The sequence below is a fragment of the Mesoplodon densirostris genome, chromosome 12 (genome assembly GCF_025265405.1).
Source record: "Mesoplodon densirostris isolate mMesDen1 chromosome 12, mMesDen1 primary haplotype, whole genome shotgun sequence".
Classification (NCBI taxonomy): Eukaryota; Metazoa; Chordata; class Mammalia; order Artiodactyla; family Ziphiidae; genus Mesoplodon; species Mesoplodon densirostris.
Window position 1 is genome coordinate 20819394 of NC_082672.1, and position 19298 is coordinate 20838691.

The 19298-nt window shown below is 38.3% G+C and overlaps 1 protein-coding gene across 5 annotated transcripts in view; it reads right to left on the reverse strand.

The window, feature by feature from the left end:
- Positions 1-19298, reverse strand: part of UTRN (utrophin) — a 533820-nt gene that overhangs the window by 117584 nt on the left and 396938 nt on the right. For all 5 annotated transcript variants that reach the window (XM_060114636.1, XM_060114635.1, XM_060114639.1 and 2 more), the window contains one exon: positions 9509-9638. In XM_060114636.1, the coding sequence (XP_059970619.1) occupies positions 9509-9638 (130 nt within the window). The remainder of the gene's footprint in view (positions 1-9508; positions 9639-19298) is intronic.

Consider the following 19298-nt stretch of genomic DNA (forward strand, 5'->3'; position numbering starts at 1 on the left):
GCCATTTTTTCTCTCTCTTCTTCATGACCAAAAGATGCTTCTGATTCAGACAATGCAAAACATATTCTCCTCAAATTTTCCGATTACATGGTTAAGATCAACTTAATCTGTCTGAAATGATCAGTGTTGAAGAGGACCCTGCCCACTTCCTATACTGTATGATAACTGGTGACAATTCATTAGGAACCAGATTAAAAGTACACCATCAAGTGCCATCAGCTGATTACTAAAGTATTTCTAATTATTTTCATCTAATAAATTATAAAGATGACAATAGTAAGAGGCTAACCAAAGTAGATTAACCTGATAATGTGTAGCCTAAATCTTTCGGTAGGAATATGATAAAGATGATAAGGATCCATCCATGCTGCCAACGAACTTGTCAAACCCTTAAGGGAAAAAAAAAGATCGTGGACAGATACATTTAGGGAAAAGCAAGAACTCCAAAGTAAAGAGATTTAGGGAACATCTTCCACAAATACCAAAATATAAGGTATTAATGGGGGTTATGGGTGGAGGTGGGACGGATGGAGAGAATAGGAATATAGACCACACCATGGAGAGAGATAACCAACACTTCTGACCAGAAGTCAATCAAGGTTGAGCTAGAGTCTGAATACTTTAATGTTTTACTCTTCCTATAAAGTGGGCCAAAGTAAATAAACCCAGCGTTGAGCTAAGGATGAAGCATGAAGAGACCATTAAGAAGGTTAACCTCCAAGGAAAAAGGTAGGAACAGCAGAAAGGCCATGGAAGAGAACTAGCTAAGCCACATGAGATCCATTTTCTGTAATGGAATATTCTCTGAATTTCCTCACACTAATGGCAGTTTTATAATTTATTCAAGTCAGTTTTGAGTGCTGGACAGCATCAGATAGGTCACTGGTGGTTCTGAGAGGGGAGAATAGAAGTTGGGAATGTAAGTACCAGGTGGGCAAGGATATGTTTTGTTCACTGCTGTCTCCCCATATCTAGAATACTACCTGGCACATGGTAGGCATTCAATAAGTACTGGTCAAATGAATAAATAGATCTATGTTCAATATCTTTGTTTTGATTTAAAAAAATTCACCTTTAAGATCAAAGGACAGGGCTCTTCAATTAAAAGTCTCACATTTCCGGCCACACCACTGCCCATCTCTCCCCAGGCTGCTTCCCTGAGGAACATAGCCGCTAATGATCCATCAACGTACAAAAGAAATCCTGGGCCTTCTATTCAAGCTTAGCCATTCTTATGAAAGAAGTTAGGCATGTCTTAGGTTTAGGTACTGCCAAAAGAGGTGAGAAGTTTAAAGTGGAGAATTTATGCCTTGGCTAGGATTATACTTTTTAAAAGATAGCAAACCCTCCAATTCACGCGTGAAGACTCCAGCTCTCAAGAGAAACAGCAACAACAGGAAAAGAGGAACACACCACACTGAAAGCGTTTAGTCTCCTCCTGTGCTTTACGGTTAAATCAGAGTGACACTCCAGATGTTGATTTCAATAAAATACATACAGGTAAATTACTGTCATCTTTTTTTACGAGGCACATGTGATTTATGGATGGCTGTAATGGTGATTAGAGACGGTAACAGATGGTAAACAATTAATTTAAAATGCTGTGTCCATCAAACTAACCTTTGTTATCATATAATTCTTCATCAAGAATGTTGATTTATTTAAATTGAATTGCACTATGATGGTATTCATTAGCATGCAAACAAGTTTTGGAAATTTTTATCCAATACGCTTACTCAGCCAGCTCATTATATTTTAGGAAAGTTGAAGACTGGATTCATTACATCCATTCATACATTATGGAACCTTAAAATGGGAAGGATCACACTGGATCTCTGTAGTTAACACTGGAAATGAAAGTAACATTATATTTTTCTGTGTCTTTTCATGCATTATAACTTTACTAATCTAATTTGGACTTACGAAGCAATTAAATTATTGCCCTGGTCTATAGGCCTGAAAGCAAGTATTATTCCTTCAAGTTTTTTAATGAAAGTTAAAAAGACAAAGTCTAATATTGCCTAAACACCTTCTCCCTTGGTGCTAGGAAATCAGTGAACTGGCATGTCATTCTATTAAGCAGCCTACTATTTCAGAAAAGGAAAAGTAAGAATGAAGGGAAAAACATATTAATTATTGCATGAAATTTTTATAAGTAGAAGAATATAGAAAGCAAAATCTTATTTTTACTGATTATCTAGAAGTGCTTTGATTATTGGGGTAGTTAAGATAGTATGCTATGATGGTTCAGGGCATCCAGGGTTGTGACAAGCATGAGTTGGTGTTTCAGCTCTGTCACATGGGTGACATTAGGCATCCAAACATCTCAAAGTCTCAGTTTCCTCATCTATCAAATGGGTGGCAACAGTACTCATACCTCAAAGAGTTGTTATGAGAATTAAAGGAAACGGTGCCTGGAACACTGTAGGACCCTGATAAATGTTGATTTGTGGTGAACATCTATGCTGACTACCATTTCTCTCTTCTCCCTTCCTTTTTGGGCACTGATTCCTCCTCCATCTAACATGATGCTTTTAAAGGGGGTCTGCCAATCCCAGAAGACCCTGAGCTCCATGTTACTCAAGCTGAGTGAGTTGTTGCTCTCTTTTGGAATGTGCTGGATCTAAAGAAGGGTTTTCCCTCCCTGGTATGTGGTTGTGAGGTATAAGGTCATAGGAAAGCAAAGAAAATGAAAACTTGTGGAGAGAGGCAGAAAGGAAGACATGGAGAAAGGCTCTGACTGCCATTTAGATTCCTGTGGCCAGCTGTGTCCTTGCCCTCACTGTAATTTGGTTATGGGGGCCAATACATTCACCCATGTGCCTACACTTATGGAAGCTGGCTGTCTGTCGTTTACAATGAATGGGGTTCTAATTAATAAAGCGGTTACTAGGAAAACAAAAAATGCCCTGGAGAAAAACACCCATGAGTTTTACTACCTAATTACTTAGGTAAGGTTATGTGTAATTTGGCCTTATTTTATGAGATGCAAGGAAATAATTATTGTCATCTTTTTTATGTAACCTTATGTTATACTGAGAATCAATATAAAAGTCATTTCTAAACTCTATGATAATTTCACCTTTTCACTCATTTAATGATCATGAAATTTTATTTGCACAAGTTTGCTAATACTGGCACAAAATGGACTGACATAGTAGACTGAAAAATGTCATTTAATACTTCTTTGTTGTATCATAAAATACATGAGATTTCACATAGGTGAAAAATACTCCTAACTGGTTTTCTAAAATATTATGAAGAATTTAATAATTAAAAGAAAACAGTATATTCTGAGTTAAAATATTAACTACTACTAAATACACACACAGCTGTCAAAGACCAAAGAGGAAGAACACTAATCCATACATACTTTTTTATCTGAAATGTTTATTATTAGCCATTAGTCACAGGTACTATCGTATACAACCATAAAAAGCTGTGTATGAATAAACAATACACATACACAACTATAGACACTACATACAACTATGAACACACTAAAGCAATAGCTGCTTTTTCCCCCTCTATCATTTAAATGAAACAAAATAAATTAAGTAACTTCACCGGGCTGAAAAAGAAATAATGTTCAGACAGTCTGCAGTAAAACAATAGTTGTAGTAATAGTAACGCCTTGACTGGAATAAATTTTAAAGAAGACTCAAGGGGAAATTTATGAACCAAAAAAATGCAATCTTTTTTTGTCTTAAAATTAAAACCTGAGCAGAGGAAAATAGCTTTTCTACACCTACATATACAATCATTTGTATAATTTTCTAAACACTGTTAGAGGTGCCATATCCTATTAAAGTGTTAATTTAGTAATCGATACCATAGCCTCAACTCATAAAATGTGTGTGTGTGCATGCACATCTGCATACACACCTGCCTGCATCTGTGTGTGTGGTAGAGAGGGGGACGTAGACATAAGGCTCTAACTCCCCTGTACAATTTTGACTTTTAACTTAAGGTGCAGGTAACGAACATGTGAGAAGGCACGTGTATTCCCTGACTACCTCAAGAGGTGTTCGGGCTGTCTTGCACATGTACTTTCACTATGCAGCTGTGTGGTTTTCAAAGGAATTCAAATCTGGGACTGAGAACAGCAGGGAGGTTGGGTGAACAAGGAAGAAGCCAAGAAACATTTGTGCAGGGTTAAGAGGCTCTAGACACTGAAAGTCAAGAAGGAGCTAGGAGGTCAGTGGCCAGTGAGCAGAGAGAAAGAGAGAGGAGATAAAACTGAAGGGATGAGTTGAAAGCCAGCCAAAACAACAGGGGTTAAGGAGAGTCACCACCATAGAAGCTTAGTGCTCTGTCCCTTGATCTACCCTACATTAGCTGATGACCTTGGTCGGCACCACAATATTTTCGTAGCCTTTGTATTTTTACTTAAATTTTTTTAATAAAGGCATACTGTATGATCTGCTCAACTCATTGAGATAGTTAGGAGAATAAAAAAGTGGTTTGAGAAGTACAAATACAAAGAACAATGTGAATAATGATGGGACATTTGTTGTTCCACTGTTCTACTTTTTAACAGATATAAACCACGTGGTTAAAATCAAAGGAGAAACCATTCAACTTCACTAAGAGGAAATATTATACACTGACATGACACAATTGAAATCCAATTAAGTAGTTCCATATCACTCAAGATAAGGGAACTATTGACAAAGTTGTGAACTTTGTAAAATTTCTGTAATTATTCAGGTAATTTTAGTCCGATTAAAAATTATACTGACTTAATAACCATTTATAAGCAGAATGAGTAATTCTGGGTAGCTGAGTGGTCCAGAGAGCTACATTTCATTCATTTAACCTGATTTTTTTTTTTTTACGGTTGCCATTTTGGAAGGGAATTCACTAAAATATAGTATAAACTCCTACGCCTTCTCTTAACTGATTTATATTCTGTCTTCAAAAATAAACAAACTACAGTTCATAGCTTCAGCTTTTCTTTTATTGTAAAAGGCCCCAAAGACTACTGTTTTGTTTTATTTTAGAATCTCCATGTAACCTTTTTATAATTTTCTTTCTCCTCATTGCTGTTAGACTTCTTGAAGTCATTTCTCACTGTCACCCTTTTCCCCTGTCCTGTCATTTCCATCTTGCTACATACCCATAATTCACTGGAAAACAAGTTAAACTACTTACAACAGTATCTAAAGTAAGAGTTAATACCTCCCAGAGGGTGGTTTTTCTAAGAGCTAATAAGATCTTCACTATATTTTCTACATAATATCTATCTTGGCTGCTCAGATAATTGTTCACATTCTTTCAGATTCTCAGTGACTGAGAAAGGTCATTAAGCAAGGGCAGGGCTGAGCTTCAGATACAGATATTAATAATATAGTCAGAGAGATGACAGGGTACCAGGGAGGCAAGGAGGAGAGCTGGAAGAGGAATCGGTCCAGTAAGAAACAAAGCCTGCAGTGAATGGGACAGAATGAGCAGGGGCTGGGCAGGCAAAGGAGGAAGGAGTTGGAGATCAGGTAGGAGGGACCTATGGGCAGAAAAAAACCAGAATAGACAACAGAATAAAGTTAAGAAGACAATGGTCTTCTGCAGAACACCATGAGAAGCTGGTGGGTGTCAAACGGACATTAGTTTGGAGCAGAGAGAGGCATGAGATGCTGCCACACTGGAAAACTGAGGCCAAATCACTGTGCAGCCTTGTATGACAGGTAAAGGAGCTCAGATCCCATTTCAGCGACTACCAGTGGTTCTTAGATGCCAATTTTGTGTTCTAGATGTATCACTGTAGCATCTATTTATGTTGATGCAGGGATACCAATTAAGAAAGTACTGTGAAGCAACCTAAATGCCCATTGACAGATGAATGGATAAAGAAGATGTGGCACATATATGCAATGGAATATTACTCAGCCATAAAAAGGAATGAAACTGGGTCATTTGTAGAGATGTGGATGGACCTAGAGACTGTCATACAGAGTGAAGTAAGTCAGAAAGAGAAAAACAAATATCGTATATTAACGCATATATGTGGAACCTAAAAAAATGGTACAGATGAACCGGTTTGCAGGGCAGAAATATAGACACAGATGTAGAGAACAAATGTATGGACACCAAGGGGGGAAAGTCGGGGGGATGAATTGGGAGATTGGGATTGACATGTATACACTACTTCGTATAAAATGGATAACTAATAACCTGCTGTATAAAAAAGTAAACAAAATTAAAATTTTTTTTAAAAAATGTACACACACACACACACACACACACACACACACACACACAAAAGTACTGCGGGAATTCCCTGACGGTCCAGTGGTTAGGACTCCACACTTTCACTGCCAAGGGCGTGAGTTCAATCACTAGTCAGGGAACTAAGATCCCACAAGTCACACGGAGTGGCCAAAAAAAAAAAAAAGAAAGTACCGAAAAGTCCTAGCAAAAGATGGTAAGGGGCTGAAATAGGGCAGTTAATATTAGTAATGATTTTTAAATGTTTAAAATATACATACTTGAAAGTTGCTAGGGGAGTAGATCTTAAAAGTTCTCATCACAAGGAAAAAAAATTGTAATTATGTGAGGTGATAAATGTTAACTAGACTTACTGTGGTGATCATTTCACAATATATACAAATATCAAATTATTATGTTGTACACCTTAAACTTGTACAATGTTATGTCAATTATATCTCAATAAAACTGGGGGGAAAAAGACAATATACAGCAGAGCATACCTGATAAAATTCTTTGTCAGCAACTGATCACTTGGTTGAAATAATTAGTTTGCTTGTTTTCAACAGCATTTATCAATTAAAAGATGCCTGAGAGCAACTCATCCTGTGCTACGCATAACTCCATAAGCTATCATAAAATGCATATATACACATATGACACTATAAGGTAATTGATAACAGAACAAAAAAAGGAGCCAGGAGAAAAGGCTTTGGGAGAGAAAAATCATGGCAAGAAGTATTTTCTGGAATAGTTACTTAAAAACAGAGAGATGCAGAAGATAACACACCATTGTAAAGCAATTATACTCCAATAAAGATGTAAAAAAACAAAAAACAAACAAACAAACAAAAAAAGAGGTGGATTCACCTTGGTGTGTCCTTTGGCACATTACACGTAGCATACTCAATAAATGCTTATTAAATAGAACCAAAAAATCATTATACAATTTCTCCCTGCTCTAGTCCCTCCAACATTGAGTACTTTGAGTAGCATCACACAAGATAACTGATGTTCAAACACTACTACTGATAGCAGTTGTTCGTAAGCCATGGTAAACAACAAAGTATAAAAGCTATTACGGATAACTTTCTTTTATTTACTTTTAACAACAGGTAAAGTCAGCCAACATTACACAAAATAATATCAGAAAAGGAGAAAGCGTGAAAATGGCTAATTGTAAGACAAACAAACAAAAAAAACACTCCAAAACAAAAAAAAATCATAAAGTTAAATTGTCTCCCAAATATAGTATGTGAAAATAGGTCCTGATGTAACAGCAAAATAAGGACTCAAAAGCAATATGTTTTTACCCTTTAAACTGACTAACCACTAAGGAAGAAAATTTATAGCCAAGTGAAACTCTAGTGATATAACACTTTTTTTTTTTTTTTTTTTTTTTTGCGGTATGCGGGCCTCTCACTGTTGTGGCCTCCCCCGTTGCGGAGCACAGGCTCCGGACGCGCAGGCTCCGGACGCGCAGGCTCAGCGGCCATGGCTCACGGGCCCAGCCGCTCCGCGGCATATGGGATCCTCCCAGACCGGGGCACGAACCCGTATCCCCTGCATCGGCAGGCGGACTCTCAACCACTTGCGCCACCAGGGAGGCCCAACACTTTTTTACTGCTATGAAATAGCTTATTATAAAAACGTTTCCTCTATTCTCTGAAAAGCAAGGACATGAGACAAGCAGATTTAAGGTAGACTTTAAATTGGATAAGGCGAGACAAGTAAACTTATTTTTCTTTCAAGCTTAAAAAAAAACAACAGTGAAATAGTGCCTTCTTCTTGCTGTATTTAAGTCGAAATGCTCTGTCCAACTTTCCAGGGCCTTGTAATCTGCACCATACAGCACGTACAAGCCCCTCACTCCTACCCCCTGTCCAGGCACAGCCCCTGCCCCCAACTGCCTTGCCCCCAGCTCTGCTGACTTCCCCTGACACACAGCCGCTCTGCCCCTCTCTCTGGGCTGCTACTTCCAGTGATCCTGTCCCAGCCTAATGACCCCCTACCCACACCCGAGTGTGCTCAGCATACAAGTCATTCAACCACCTACTATGTAGCTGTGTGCATGTTGTGTGCATACGTATGTCCGTGTGTGTATATAATACATGTATAATTCAGAAGGCATAAGTCTCCAAAGATAGAAGTAACAATCATGAGTGATTTGCAGACTGAGAGAGGCGGAGACTCAACAATGACTTAGGTCCCCGGTAGGCTGACTAGAAAAACGGTGATACTGCCAGCAGAAAATAAAAACCAACGCTGGAAGAGATGATAAGTATGCTGTGTGTGTCTCTGTATACACACACACACACACACACACACACACACACACACACAAAGGGTCAAGAAAATCATGATCCTGATGGGAAACTTATTCCGATTGAAGTAGAGCTTCCCTGAGAAAGGCTGAGGAGGAAAATGGCTACTTTCCAAATGTCTGATCCAGTTCCAGCTACAGTCAAAGCATTTTCCAACTGTACTTCCCTTACAAGTAATAAATGCTCATGAATTACACTGCTGGACATAGCATGAGGCAGTCTTTCAGGTCTGCTTTTACTATGGAAAGTGAATGATGAGAAAATATTTTGAATGGCATGTTTATTTTTTAAAATGCATCAGAATGCTTTTATGCCAAAAGTGAAAAATCAAAATAAAGATATATGTTGGCCCCCAAATTCATCTCTTAAAACTACTATGTGATTTATTACTATCTGCTAGTAAGGTAGATACTGTTTCAGCTTTAAGCCAAAGTACATAAATAATATAGGTTGTTATGTTTAAATTAAAGAACTTCTGTCATCTGCTTGTAAAAGAAAGGGGCTTTGGTGTCTTATTTAAAACAGTAATCTTGAAAAAGAGAAGTTAAATAATCTTACCTTCTAGATATTTAAATAATTTATGTTTACTCTTGTATTTTAAATATCATTCTTCTACTTATAATCATTGATCATGTAGTTTAAATATAAGAAATATAAATTTCTATTTCTTAAAGAAATTATTTTTAGTTATACTATGCTTTTTAACAAAGTATTTTTCTGCAGTTAATTTCCCTTTAAAATAATGATACTGAAGTATACAGCCATTTTATTTTTAATTTAAGAATCTAAATATTTGTTAAAAATGACATATTTGACTAAAGTAATACTTAGAAGAAAAATTTTAATACTAGATCCTGAAATTCTGTAAGACATTTAAAAATATCAGGTCCTGATATGCTGTAAGAAAATTCTCTTGTTGATTCTGGTGTTTTGTTCTCCTCACATGTGTTTTTATGATGTACTAAAGAAATCAGTCTCACCTGTTTTTGATTGTAGGTTTCTTCTCGGTTCTTCAGGGGCCTCAATCGGTTGATCAGCCAGGAAAACTCGAGCTTGGTCTATAGCATTCAGGACAGAATACTCTTTCTCCTTTAACTCACGTCTCAGTGCCTTTGCAAAGAGAAGCAAAAGTTGAATTTGTAACCTAATGTGTTCAAGTCATGGAACATCTTTAATTAGACCACTTCTGATCACACTTGTCAAGGGAATGTCTAATCACCAGCATGTTAGCGAGGTTAGCAGTAAAAATGTAAATTTTACACATATGAATGATGAAACATGAATAAAAGCAAAAAGATGATTCCTGTAGAACTTATATGAAAAAAAAACCCATCAGAACCTCCAAAATTTACAATATTCCCTAAGGGAATTTGCTATAGTATGTTTGATCTTACACAAAATGTACTTTTAGGGTTATCACTACCATAAGACTGCTAAATCTAAGATACTTTTTTCTTATAAGACTGACTGACCAAAAAAATTACATCCAGTGGTAGAGATAGAGGCGATTTCACAAGTAGTAATGAGATCCTCAGAAGTGTTTTACATTCTTTGGAATATATTAAGAAAAAAATTAAGAGATAGAAACAAATTAAAGTACTTGAAATCAAAACTAAACCAAAGAGAACACATAAAAGACAGTCTCCAATTATCTTAAAATATATTCCATCTCTCATGCTGAGGCAATTACTATTTTTCCCTTGTGACGTTTTTCACGCAAATCTATAAGTCTCAGAATAGTTTGTTTTTACTACTTCTGTGGTTTGGTTTTTTTTTTTTTTTTTCAGTACGCGGGCCTCTCACTGTTGTGGCCTCTCCCGTTGTGGAGCACAGGCTCCGGATGCGCAGGTCCAGCGGCCATGGCTCACGGGCCTAGCCGCTCCGCGGCATGTGGGATCTTCCCAGACCGGGGCACGAACCCATGTCCCCTGCATCGGCAGGCGGACTCTCAACCACTGCGCCACCAGGGAAGCCCCACTTCTGTGGTTTTAAGTAGGGTCAAACTTTCACCTCTTCTCCTATAAAATGCTTGGTGATTAAGACTTAATTGACTAGGGTTTAAAAACAACAAAACTCGTCCAGTGACTACTGCAAGATAAGAGTAACCGAAGACTTTCTCGTGCTATTTTAATACTGTAGCTAAATCAAAATTGCTCTTAATATTGTTACCTCTTAAATTATGTACATAAACACCTACTGGCTCTAATATTTTGCTTTTAATACAGTTTCTCAGCAATGCATTATGAAAACTCAACTTTTCATTTTCTAAAATATTACACTCTGATAGTACTTTAGAATCAACAAAGTCCTTCTGAACATAAGTACTTTTTAAACAGCATTTGATATATGTTGGGATGACGGGGTATTTGGAGGCTATATCCTCATCTTCCACAGTAAATAAAAAGCAAAAATTTTTAATTTCCAGAAATAACAGAATAATCTTACATAAAGAAACTGAAACTGAACAACAGAAAAACATTGGTAATGAAGTTGAAAGAGACCATCACAGGTGGGGAGGGATGGGAAGAGCAGGCAAGGAGTAGAGAGAAATGGCGTGACAGTGACTGTGTCCCGCGCACCCGAGACTTAACAAATACTGGGTGCTGGAAAGTCACTGAAGAGCTGGACAAGACGGTGGTGATGGTGGGGGGCTGTCAGATATATATTTTTGTTTGTTTATAGTATCATTGTCAGGTCTCTGATAGTCATTAAAAAAACAAGCCTGGGGACTTCCCCAGCGGTTTAGTGATTGGAACTCAGAGCGTCCACTGCAGCGGTCAAAGGTTCGAACCCTGGTCAGGGAACTAAGATCCTGCATGCCACGCGGCATGGCCACAAAGAAAGTCTGAGTCTGAGAGAAAGCCCCACAGGTCTGGAGAACCTATTTTCCTTCCTGACCACACTAAACCCCAGCGCTGCATAAAACAATCCTCTCTGCACAGGGTATTGGCAGGGGGATGTCTCCTGAACTCCTTGGAGATGCCAAGGTAGGGAAGTAGAGGAGGCAAGCGTGGGCAGGTGGGAACTACGCAGAGGAAGTAAAAATATGGGGTCGAGCTCTAATGCCAACTCACCACCCAAATATCCCAGAGGACAGCATACATTTAATATCTGTTCATACTCTACTTTGCAAAATTTTGTTATTCAATTTGTTCTATTTCAATTATATTTAATTGCATGTCAGAAATGGGTTTAACTTTCAACAGCACTACACATATAATCATTTCACTGCCCTTTACCTCTCAATTAGATATAAAAGAAAACCAGCATTTCCTAACCACCTGGTGAACATTAATGATAAGATAATTAGACTCCAACAGAGTTGTTTTGTACACAGAGCTACAAAGTGTCATTCAGATTTAGGTTCTAATATGACATGACTTATATTTGGGCGGTCTTAAATGTAATTGGAATTTTTTCTATTTTAATGACTTTATATTTTCATTCAAAACAATTCTGTTCTCAGGCAATAACAAGTATTGGCAAGGATGTGAAGAAGTTGGAACCTTCATACACCATTGTTGGAATGCTTAAAATGGTGCATCCACTTTGAAAAACAATTTGGAAATGCCTAAAAATGTTATACATAGTTATCATATGACCCAGCAATACCACTCTTAGGTATATATCTAAGAGAATGAAAAGCATATGTTCACATAAAAACTTGTACATGAATGTTCATAGCAATATTATTCATAACAGCCAAAATGTGGACACAACCCAAACACATCCATCAACTGGTCAGTGGGGACTTCGCTGGTGGTCCAGTGGTTAAGACTCTATGCTTCCGTTGCAGGAGGCATGGGTTCCATCCCTGATCAGGGAACTAAGATCCCTCATGCCACACGGTGCGGCCAAAAAAAAAAAAAAAAAGAAAAGTCACCATCAACTGGTGAATGGATAAACAAAATGTTGTATATCCACACAATGGGATCTTACTCAGCAATAAAAATGAATGAAATAGTGATACATGTTACAACATGGTTGAATCTTGAAAACATTATGCTAAGTGAAAGAAGCCACACACAAAACCCATTACTATGAAATGTCCAAATAGGTAAGTGTCTAGAGACAGAAAGTAGATTGGTGACTGCTCAGGGATGGGAGGTTGAGGGAAGAATGGGTACGTGCTCATGGGTCAGGCTTCTCTGCGGGGTAATGAAAATGTTCCAAAACTATCATAGATAGTGATAATGGTGGTACAACTCTGAATATACTAAAAGCCACTGGACTGATCACTTTAATATAATGAATTTCATGTCATGTGAATAATATCTCAATAAAGTTATTAAAATAAAATAATTCTGCTCTTTTTCCCAAAAATGTCCTCTAGGCACTCTGTTTATTTACTAACCTCTATCCCCCCTCATCTGCAAGGTAAAAGCTCATCTTGTATATTTAGTATGTTCCCACCTCAGTGTTCCCAGAGCACATCCTACTCCTTTAACACAGCTCATCCTGCTATATTGTGACCATGCCTCTGTCCCCTCCATTATACTGTCAGTTCCTCCAGGGGAGGCTCACCTCTTAATCATTCAAAATTCTCAGTGCCTGTCTAGACATATACAGAAAGTATTCAATAAACGCTTGAGGAACAATGAATAAAAGAAGACATGCTTTCAGAATTAAATACTATTTATGATTTTAAATTATGACCAAGCAAAATATACCAAAGTCCCCCAAATCTGATTACCCTAAAATGGAATAATTATTGGATTCCAGTTAGCTCTGGATTATTTGAACTAGTTTGAAAATTATTGGTAAATAATTTTTGATGCAAAGTTAATTTTCTACTATCATCTAACTCAGCTAGGAAGTACTAAGTATTTCAGTTTGCTGTGGGTCATTATTTTATTAATAGCAAATATCCTTTTCTCTCCCTAAACAAGGAACTGATCTCACTGAAAGGGGTGATACTTCATCTTCCCTCATTTTTCCATATTCTAATTCATGAGGTAACTGCATTGGGCATAGTTTCAAAATGAATGCAGTCATTAGACTGAAGGTGGTAACTGTTATTACTATTGTGTCAAAGCCATCTAAAACATATTGGCGGGCTTCCCTGGTGGCGCAGTGGTTGAGAGTCCGCCTGCCGATGCAGGGGACACGGGTTTGTGCCTCGGTCCGGGAGGATCCCACATGCCGTGGAGCGGCTGGGCCCGTGAGCCATGGCCACTGAGCCTGCCTGTCCAGAGCCTGTGCTCCGCAACGGGAGAGGCCACAACAGTGAGAGGCCCGCGTACCGCAAAAAAGAAAAAGAAAAAAAAAAAAAAAAACATATTGGCTTAAAACAATGACAATTTATTTTTCATGATTCTGTGGACTGGCAATTTGACCAGCTCTTCTGCCACTGCCATGGGGGATTACTCCTAAGGTTGTAATCATCTGTGACTTGAATGGGAATAGAAGTCCAAGATGGTCTCACTCACATGTCTGGAAATTACTGCTGGCTATTAGCTAGAGCACCTCGGTTTCCCTCTATATGGTCTCAAATTGTCCAATAGGCTGGACTGGGCTTCTTCAACATGATGATTGGTGTTCTCAGAGGGCAGAGTGAAAACTGCAAGATCTTTTAAGGCATTAGCTCTACAACAGCTCTGTCCAAAAAAAACTTTCTAATGATGGAAATGTTCTACAACTATGCAGGTCATTATGGCAACACTAGTTGTGGGTGGCTATTTGGTATGTACCTGAAATACGACTGGTACAACTAAGGAACTGAATTTTAAGTTTTATCTAATTGTAATTGATTAAGTAGAAATGATCACATGTGGCAAGGGTTCCCGTATTAGACAGCACAGCTCTAGAATCTGCACATCACTTCCATCACATTCTATCATTTGAAGCAAGTCATAAGGCCAGCACAGATTCAAGAGAATGGAAAAATATAGTCAACCACAATGTCCCTTTGCATGGAGTTTTGGACATAGAGAGCAAGTTTCATTATTTTAGCAATTGGCCACGCAGGATAAGCGGGAAAGGGAGGGTTGGGTGGGCAATATTGCCCCATGGACTTGGTAATATTTTATAGAAGTTCTCATGAAGGCATCCCAAAACAGTGATCTTTGAAGAAAGATCTGAAGGAAGTGAGGGAGCCAGCCATAAGAGGGAGGGTGACAAAAGAGCAATCCGGGCAAAGGGAGCTATAATTGCAAAGGTCCTGAGGGAAGTGTTTGCCAGGCTTAGCAGGCTGGCACTGTCAGAGCTGAATGAGTGGATGATAAGGGTAACTACTTCTGTAAAAATATTCTATATCATGAAAGTTAGAGGGGAAAAAATGCTTTATGGTTGTTAGGAGAGGTACCTGGTAACCACATACTTCTTCATACAGCAGATATCTGGCTACCTTGCTGACTCAGGCTTGGCCATCAACCTAAAAGTTCTCCGTGTGGCAACCTGTCACAAAGCTTATGCATTTTCTATTCTACTACATAGGTGGAAAGATCCTAATCCCCCTCCCAGACAGACACACATAAATGAAGCTTGGGCCTAAAAGACCCACGATCAGCTGTAACAAGAAAAAGATACAGAATAATTTCAAAAAACAAAATTGAAAATTGTATCTTAAAAGTTGTGTGCTCTAAGGTGTTTAATATAAAGGGATAGAGACTCAGCTACCTCAAGAGTCAAGAATAATAAATGAGGGCACAATGATTGTCCCATGGCCGTAATATTTGACTTCCCTGCCATCCCAAGGTGGCATGAGAGTGTATAACAGAATTTTCCAACAAACGTTTCCACCAAAATTAGAATTTCAAAACTCATATTAAATTCATACAGTCTATAAAGAAATAGGCCAGGCACAAGAGAAGACAGCAATTAATAAGCCTATGATTCAAACTCTTAAGGAACTTATAAAGAGAGAGGATAGTGCTAGTGAGAACGTGGTAAGTGCCACCCCGTCTTTGAGAGCCGTATAAATAGGGCACTGAGGAAACACACAGAGGAGGGAGGGAGGTGGAGGCGATAGCAAGCAACCTCTCAAGAATGTGTAAAGCGTGTTTTGAAAAAGAACTTGGAATCAGATTAAAGGTAATTAGGGGAAAAGCAATTCGAGAAAACAGAATAACAGGTAAGGTAATTTAGTCCCTCATTGTTTTCCCTGTTAGGTAGCTTCTGCATGCTCATTTAAATGAAATGAAGCCCCGCAATGTCAGACTGATGAAGACCTGATGCGCATATCAGAATTTAACTAGTAAAACCACAGAGTTCTCATTCTCAATCGTTTCTATGAACCCAACAAGCCCTTCAGCAGAGCCCGTTTTCCCTCCACTTCTCTTCAGTGGCTCCTGCTGTTCCCATGCGTGCCAGGCAGCAGAGTAAACTGCTTCTTAGTCAACTTCAAATGCCTAAAGGGAGATTCTCGCGGATCCTCCTGAATGGTCGGGGAACGTTTCTCCCCACTGGCTATTAGTTCACGGGAAGGCAGGGGATTAAGGGATACGGCGGTATAAAGAAGCGACCGGCATGGCTTAAGTAAGAGAGTCTTAGCAGTCAATCAGCTCCTCTTCATTTGCATCGTGAACGTGACATCGCTCACTGTGATGGCTGAATTGCTGCCAAGAAGACAGCAATACTATCTATCGGCTGCTCCTTGCAGCACTGACATGGAGATGCACAGGATCCTGCAAGCCCCTGAGTATGAACACAGGGTCTGAGAGAACCTGGAGGGAGCAGGGGAATCCCTGCCATCCCCTCTGTCCTCAGCTGGCAACTTGTCCCACTGGACTGAGATAGGGGGAGAGGAATGACCAACACGTGGGTGTGCACTAAATCCCGGTGTCATCCCCTCTGCTTTAAATCACAACTGTTCCCTCTCCTCTCTTTAATCTAAAACCATTATCCGTATTGTCTGTATATCAAGTGGCAAAGGTCACTGGGATGCACTTTTCTTTAAACTTTCTAGATCATATTAAAATTATATGATCTTTTTGTTAAATTAGATCTTTTTGCTCTTCTGCTAAAAACCCTCCAATGGCTTCCTGCTGCACTGAGAAAAAATTCTCGACTTCCTACCAAGATCCAGAGCTTCCCTACTCTCTGAACCTCAACTACTAATACACCCTAATTTCCAGTCTCAAAGTCTTTACTTCTGTTCCTAGAATAAGTCAAGCTTTTCCCACATCGTGGCCTTTGCAATCCAGAAAGCTTTTGCTTCACAGCTCCAAAGACTGGCTCCTTCTCATTATTTAATCTCCGCATTTGGTATGTCTGTTGGGTGAATGAATAAAGAAATAAGTAAACCGACATGAAGGAAAATGTGGGATTCAAGGAAGGAAAACTCCTGGGAAATGGGAGTAGCTCATACAAAGTTGGTCTGCGGAAGAAAAAAGCAGAGCAGTGGGGGAGGAAAGCAGTCATCTCCTTAGAGCTCTTCACAGAAAAAGTTATTTCTCAAGACATAATATCTGTGGGCTTTCTTAGCAATCTCACTGATCCTCACTGGTCAAAGTCAAAGAGATCCACAAGGGTCACCCTTCCTGACCCTTTAGGGACCCAGCTCTAATACCAAACTCACCATCAGTATAAACATCGCCTGCCCAGCAGAGCCAGCCCACTTTCCTCTTTGCCACTATAGTGCTTGGCATCCACTTTGCTGGAGCGTTCACCATGCATTTATGTCCTGGCTTCTTTGCAGACCTGACTCCTACACCAGAATGTTCTGAAGGTTCATGTCTATGTCCCAGAGGACAGAGTAGAAACTCAATGAATTTGTGTATGAAAGAATCAGGAGGCATTTTTAAAAAGTGTTTTGTGGTGTAGTAAAACCAGATAGAGATTTGCAGCCAACAGCCTTGTGTCAACAGTCCAGTGCACACCACCTAGGCACACCTTTACCCACCACGAGCCCTTGAATTTGTCCCGTAACTTCTCTGCAGGTTAATAACAAAATCATTCTACTAACTTCACAGGTGAGGTACTGAATGCGAACATACCCTGAAACTATTCAGTGCTGTAGAATAACTAGTTACTACAAAAATGATGCTAATCGAAAGTCTTACCATCAGTCTCAGCATTTCTCTGAGACTGAGTTTCTTTCCTCAGACTTTATTCACTGTTATTTGTGGGGAAAGTTCTAGCTGTTTTATCTACAGCTTTGGATGAACAAAACCAGTACCCAAACCTCCATTAGCAGGAACAATTGAATTTAACTTTTCTAAGGGGTAAATTATTTAATTATGAGCAAAGCAGAATTATGTGGTCCTCCAAGATTAAGTCAAAATGTTTGGTAAGCATAAAACTGTGTTGTAAGACTATTAAGTCACTTCAGTTTCTTAGAAGGCAAACAAATAAATGTAGTGTCTTTTCGTGAACCACTCTGTTCCAGAATAAAACGTCAATGTAAACCTCTGTGGTGGTAAAAATGGTTAGCCAGATTACATCACTCACACTAATTTGGTATAAATATCAAATTTCTTCAACTGATCAGTCCAACAAACAGTGGTCTTTTCCCCTATCCTTCTAGGCACAACTAAATCAAACACAGCCACCCATTTTCCCTCTTTCTTCTTTTTGGGAGAGAACTTAAACTGGGCATCCTAACACTGTTTTCTAAACTCCCATGCTGACATGGAATACTGGCGTTTTAATACTAATAAATACAAGGTCCACAGGAAAAAGGGACAAAAATGAGAAATCATAAGCAAGGTTGCATTGAAACTTTATTTTCATGCATTGGTGGAAGCAGAAAACTGGTTCAATCATTTGGGAAAGTAAGTTGGCAGTATACCAAGAGTCATTACTATGTTCATATTGTGTGAAACAAGAATTTCGCCTTTGGGATTATGTCCTAAGAAAATGATCCAAAAAGAGCTACAAACACAGAAGTTTTCATTATAACATTACTTATAATTTAAAAAATGAAAGCAACTTAAACATCTAACACCTGGAAAATATTTAGGTTCACTACAATACAGTTACACTAGGGATCATTAAATAACCTTCAAAAATTATTGTGAAAATGACTGCATAGCAACATGAAGAAATAGATATGACATGTACCTAAGTGGAAAAGAAAGGAAAAAAACTATGTACCCTATTAAAACTGTGTGAAAGGTGAATATGCGAAAAGAAAATAACCCAAAATGAAAATGGATGTTTTAGAGTGGTAAAATTATGGCTAATATTTTGCTCTTTATTTTATAAAATCTGTAATAAATTATTTTCACAATTAAAAGTTATGCTTTTAAAAAAAGAATGCCAAATGGAATCAAGTTCATTTATAATTGAACAAATTACTACTTTTAAAGAACAGCATTATTAAGAATTACAAATGTGTTTTAGAAGCATACTTTTTATAACAATCATAAAACTTTTGCATTATGTTTTACTTCAATGACCTCTCTGAAGTTAGATTTATTTATAAATGTAATACATGACAACGTAGTTACTAAATGAGAGACTCCATATGTTTAAGTCACTCCCTATGTTTGTTAGGGATCTTAACTCATCTAGCTTTTAAGGTGTCAAATTTAGACACAAGAGGGAATCTCAAACACTGGGAGAATCTGGTGGTACTCAGCACAAGAGGGTAGAATAATAAGCTATATTTTAAAACCTACCTCAACAATCAAAAATATGCCAATTCTTTTCCCCCATAAAAAAATCCTTCCAACTCTAGTTTTGAATAATTTAGGCAGTATTAAGACAGGAAAAAGGTAACCTCCTGGGTAACCTCTTACCTGACTACAATATTAAGGCATAAAGCATAATGGTGTTGATAAATTTTCTTACAACTTCAAGTACGTTATTTCTAGCTCTTGGGGAAAG